The following is a 6000-nucleotide window of genomic DNA, read 5'->3' as shown; positions in this document are numbered from 1 at the left end:
AATAGAAGCAGACGCGTTCCAGTTGTATGACGTTCGTAGTAAACCGCTCTACCCGAGTAGAGCTGTGTGGTGTTGATGTTGTGTGTGACTTGGGACGGCAGCGTGGACCACAGGCGAGGTAAGGATGGATCCGGATCCAATCTCGGTTCATCCACGCTGTTCGCGACCAGAGATCAGGCGGCCACCACCTAAGAGAGAGTGTTGTGTTATTATTGTTTGTCTGGTTACTGAGATGTAGAGTATAATTATATATATATATATATATATATATATGCTCCCACCAATAGGAGGTTGTCGTCGTCGAAATTGTAACGGTTGTGCAATACACAAAGCAAATTGGATTTGAAAATCCCGCTGTTTCAAGGCGTCAGGACGCAGAGGGCATCTATCGTAGGGACTTTTTTAAGTCGGCTAAGCACGAAGATTGAAAGGCCTCTGAATTTTGATCGCTTCGGAGAACGTTCTATGGCATAAGAGTGAAGTGCCCTTGGGTCACGAGGTAACCTTGACTCGGGCTGTCACAGCTTTCGCAGCGGTCACGGTTGCGGCAGCAGCGGTATGTCACCAGGGTGTCGATGTTCGTGTTCAGCTGGATGTACACTCGCGTACAGACGCGCGTTCGGTGATCGCCGGTGTCGCGGGCGAGGGGCGCGGGTCGCGGGGCGCGGGGACACGAAGCCCCACAGGCTACGGCGCGAGAGGGGCTGGAGCACAATACGCGCCGCTGCCGCTGCAGTCCTCGCTCTCTCCGGCCCGCTCTAACTCGCGGCGGTAGAGCAGGACGCCGCGCGTCGGTCTCTCAGTGACGTCACGAGAGCGGGGGGCGGCCGCCGGCAGTGCTCGGCCAGCCGCCACACCGAGTGGACGGGTGCACGATGCGCGCGCGGTGAACAAAAACAAACGCGATGCTGTTCGAGAGTCCCAACGCTAAGTTGTTCCCGGCGTTCAACATCCCGCCGCCCGTGAGGCTCAGGTGAGCGACCTAACGGCCCTGCGCCGCCGGCCCTCCGCCTCCGGCGCCGTCCGCGGACGCCGGCTCCGCGCGAATCGATGTTTTGTATCGATTGCGAGTGAAACGCAGCGCGTGCACCCAGCGCAGCGCAGCACAAAGCATAACAGCTTCCGGCCGGTGCTGCGCTGCGCTGCACGCGGCTGCTGTCAGTTGTTGTGCCCGGCGGCCCCGCCCCGCGCTGCAACCCCGACTACTGCCGGCATTAAAATCTTGCACCTCCACTCCGAGCTGAAAACCTAACTACGGCTTTATCTTCAATTCAAGACTTGCCTATTCATCCGCCATGTCTATCTGATGACAAAGAAATGTATTTCATAACAATTTATAACATCCATGCTTTCCCGTCAATTCGAATTGTGCTCCCAAATCATTGTAATTCGCATAATCTTAACCGAAACACAGGAGCCGTGTGAAATTGTACACTGCTGCAACGAATGCAGCTGTCGCGGATGCATTTACACCGTATCGCGCGGTAGGACGGTGTGACACGCGCCCATCGCAGCAGCTCGGGATGCGATAAAAGTTTACGGAGGCAACAAGTGTTGAATTGCGGTAGACACTGGCTTTCGAGATCAAGGATCTGCCGACACTAGCTAGGATGTAAAGTTCCCGCGTATCTTTAATAATCCTTACAAGTAAAGGATCAAAAAAGATATGTTAATTTCTCATAAAATTTGATTTAAAATGAACCTGGAAATTCTTTGTTGGATAGTATTAACATTTATTAAAATCTAAACAATGATCTATCGCTGCATCCCCTTTTGATTCTCTATAAATAAAAACTCAATTTATTCCACAAGACAGTCTTTGTCTTCCACTTTCTTAAACCAAACCAAGATACGTTAACTTTATGTTAAATATGATCGTCTAGTTTAGTTAAACTTAAACCATTTTAAAAATAAACTAATCTTTTAAAGTCATGAATAAATATCTGATTTATTTTAACTACAACGAATTTCATACCTTTGTCTTTTGTACAGACGACACTTTATTAAAATTATTTCAATGCAAACACAGTGTAGTAAATATTAAAGTGTGAATTATATATCATATCTACAGGATGATTATTTATAAATGTGAAAGTTTTAAAGCAGATAAATGCTCAAAAAAACATGGTGTTATAAATAATGAATAATTCAATAATATAAAAATACAGTGTTCAAAATTCGTAATACTATATATTAAAAATCATTATTGTTCACTATCTCTGCAGATTTTATATTTCTAAAAGTTACTGGCATTTCGTTGTAATATGGTTTCAGAAACACTTTATACAGGTTGATTGGTAACAGGCGTAGAAGAGGAATTATCTTTTTTCACCCCTTTAAAGTTTTTACATATATTATCAATCATCCTGTAGAGTTAAAAAATAATTAATTAAAAAAAAAATGACCCAAATACATATCATAGTGCGAGAAATAATGAATTCTGTTTAGTAAACAAGATAGTAATAAAAAAATAGTGTAATTTTGTATCAAGTGTCTAAATTACATGTATATATATGTTTTTATTGGCTTAAAAACATGTCATGATTAGATATACTAGACACTCCCACAAAAACACGATATATAAATTCACACACACAGAATGCTCTGAATTATTTATATATATAGATATATATATATATATATATATATAGATATATATATATATATATATATATATATATATATATATATATATATATATATATATATATATATATATATATTAAAAAGCTATTACTTGCCCTTTCCGAGTTAAAAAAGCCTCAAAGATTATATTTACGCAAAACAAAATAACAATGACGTCTTATAAAAAGAATAAAATAAACACTATGTTTTTATAAAAAGTTTTAATATTTATTTTCGTATTGATTATCTATATTTAAGATAGAATGTCTGTCTGGTTAGCGCCCATAAAAGATTTGAAAACTGATCACGAAGAAGGCTTCAATAATTTACATTTTCACTGTCTATTTAAAACAATCAAACTCATGTTAATGTTCCAACTGTAATCACGTTAAATAACTAAAGATTTATAGTTGGATATATTTGGCATTATATAAACTTGAGCTAAATATGACTACCTTATTTGAATAGATACAACGAGAGGTAAACACTGGTTTTCATATTGAAAACAATAATAAAACACTATGACACTCCGTCTTGCTTTTCGTGGTTTCTATATATATCCTCACTGCAAGCTATGTCTCCTTAAAAGATATCTATGGAGGGATATGATCGCCACACTTGGCATGCGGGTTGGCGATTGCAATGTGGTATTATGATACGCAGAAGGCACTGCTGCCCATCCTCTAGAACAGAGTTCCCCAAACTTTTTTTGTGTCGTAGACCCCTTGCCATGTTATTCCGTGTTGGGTAGACCCCCTACTTACCTGATATTGATTTCCTGTAAATTTCTAACTGTTCTGAAGTTTAGCGTTAAAAACTTAAAGTAAAAACACATGTTAATTTATACATTTATTAATTGACTTTAAATTAAAACTACTCAAAATAAAATTTCGTATCTACTGTACCAACTAAACCAATCTATTATACCAACATCCTACAACTTACACAATTTTATAAACATATATAATATTTTTTTTACTTTATAGGTACTTTTATAAATAATGTAAATGTTTTGATATTATAAGATAGTATGATGTAAGTAAATAGGTACTATCAGTGTATGTGTTGTGATCCACTATCATGGACCCCCATTTTCATTTCATGGACCCCCAAATTTTTTTTCGCTGACGTAGACCCCTTGCAGGTTGTCACAGACCCCTAGGGGTCCATATAGACCACTTTAGGAATCACTGCTCTAGAAACATTTTTGTGCGCAGACAACCCTTGTGCACAAAGCATGAAGATTTCGACAATCGAAGTAGCTTTGCCAATGTTAAAATAGATCGCGTTAAATGTGACATTTGATCGATAAATGCTTGTATAGAAACCTATTTACACTTGTATTGAAGACCGTCAATCAAATTACAGCTGAAAATAATGACGACGGTAGCTTGTTCTATACCTTGGCTGTTCTGGAAACAAATTTTTGAAAAGAGGTACTATAAATGTGAACTATATAAGATTGTATCCTGATAATCGAATCCACGATATGCGTTCAAGTCTAAATCCTCCTGGGCCCACTGATGGGCTAATATTGCTACGCCTTACATTTTGCGGCCTAGAATTATTATATTAATAACGTAAAAACAATGCATATAACAAACTGCGACTCTTTCAACGTTTATTTTTGTCTCTCGATTGATTGTCGAATTATTTCAATATTTAAATTTATATAACACACGTCAGCTACTGGTAAATCGAAACAAATTGCTGGTGTGAACAATTATTGTTATTGCACCACAACATTAGCGAAATACAAACACCGATCGTAATTAACTAACCGGCGTCTTAAGTATTGTTAGGAGTGCTGTCATATACGTGTGCATATATCTAACTTCAATGCACATGCTTTCTACTTTTGTCAAATAATTACAATAAATATGATTTCTGTAAAAGAAATATTCGTTTGCATGTTTTAAATTCGTATTAGATTTCGGCTCTAAAATTTTCAAATTTCGAACATTGTGAACTATCAAAGATTTTGGCCACCACTAGTATAAAGAATATTTGGATAATTATTCCAAGTGGAACAAGGACACAGATAATTAGACAATTATAACTTTGTTAGAAAAACGATGAAATGAGTAAATATATTAATATTATATTCATTAGCTATCTTTCGTTTTCAAGGTACATGACAATGATATCAAAGCATGAATTTTCTATAAAGTAGACTAAAATGAATTGCCCCAAGGCAGGATAATGTAGTTGATGTCGTTGGAAGTAGATGGATGAAGGCAGTACAGGATCCGTAATCATGACAATCTTTGGAGAAAAGCTATGCCTTGAAGTGAGGTTCCATAGGCTTTCAAAAGTAATAGACGAAAACCTTTTCTTCCCTGACAATATTACACATGAACATTGGAAACAGAACCACTCTCTCTCTTTAACCCTTAATAGCCTAGAGTTTTAATTTTGATACCAATCTTTTAAACCGAATGTTCACATTACTATTAGTTTTTTTTTTTTTTTTATTTGTCTGTACGTATTTTACTGTTGTATAATATTCTTTCCAACGAAATAAAAAAAAATCTGTTTTTCCCTTCATCTAGACCCTCAAGCAAACATAGTAGTATTAAAAAAAATCACTTTCGTAAAACAGGCTATTAAGGGTTAAAATAATTTAATTTCTCTTCATGTAGACTTCTGTAACATTGACTTCACGTCGACATTTTACTTCATAGGCTGTATTAAATCTACCTATTGTATCAATAAATCCTGCGATATCATCTTAGTGGAACTGTTATTATAATACACAAACTGTAAAAGGTTTCTTTATGTGCATTCTACTGTTGGTGCATGTGTCGGACGGATATAATTGTCTTTTTGATTTGGTGCTAGAATCTTCTAGATACAATAATTCTGTGTCACAGGGTATTCTTTGACAGCGTTATTAGGCTGTATTAAATCTGCCTGTTGTATCAATAAATCCTGCAATATCATCTTAGTGAAACTGTTATCATAATTCACAAACTGTAAAAGATTCCTTTATGTGCTTTCTACTGTTGATGCATTTGTCGGACGGATATCATTTTCTTTTTGATTTGGTGCTAGAATTTTCTATATATACGCAATAATTCTGTGTCACAGGGTATTCTTTCTCAGCGTTATTAGGCTGTATTAAATCTGCCTGTTGTATCAATAAATCCTGCGATATCATCTTAGTGAAACTGTTATCATAATACACAAACTATAAAAGGTTCATTTATTTGCATTCTACTTTTGGTGCATGTGTCGGACGGATATCATTGTCTTTTTGATTTGGTGCAGGAATTTTCTAGATATACGCAATAATTCTGTGTCACAGGGTATTCTTTGACAGCGTTATTAGGCTGTATTAAATCTGCCTGTTGTAGCTATAAATCCTGCGATATC

General features: G+C 37.0%; 1 protein-coding gene across 1 annotated transcript in view; it reads left to right on the top strand.

Moving 5' to 3' along the window:
* Positions 1–856: 856 nt before the first annotated feature.
* The window catches only part of LOC137926329 (RNA-binding protein Musashi homolog 2-like), a 173643-nt gene continuing 168499 nt past the window's right edge, over positions 857–6000 (top strand). The window contains exon 1 of the mRNA XM_068769932.1: positions 857–973. Within this exon, the coding sequence (XP_068626033.1) occupies positions 906–973 (68 nt within the window). The 5' untranslated portion in view covers positions 857–905. The remainder of the gene's footprint in view (positions 974–6000) is intronic.

The sequence above is a fragment of the Battus philenor genome, unplaced genomic scaffold, assembly GCF_028537555.1.
Source record: "Battus philenor isolate CCGP_79_NKW_IND1 unplaced genomic scaffold, ilBatPhil1.0.hap1 SCAF_29, whole genome shotgun sequence".
NCBI classification, from domain to species: domain Eukaryota; kingdom Metazoa; phylum Arthropoda; class Insecta; order Lepidoptera; family Papilionidae; genus Battus; species Battus philenor.
This window is presented reverse-complemented; position numbering and strand designations above follow the sequence as displayed.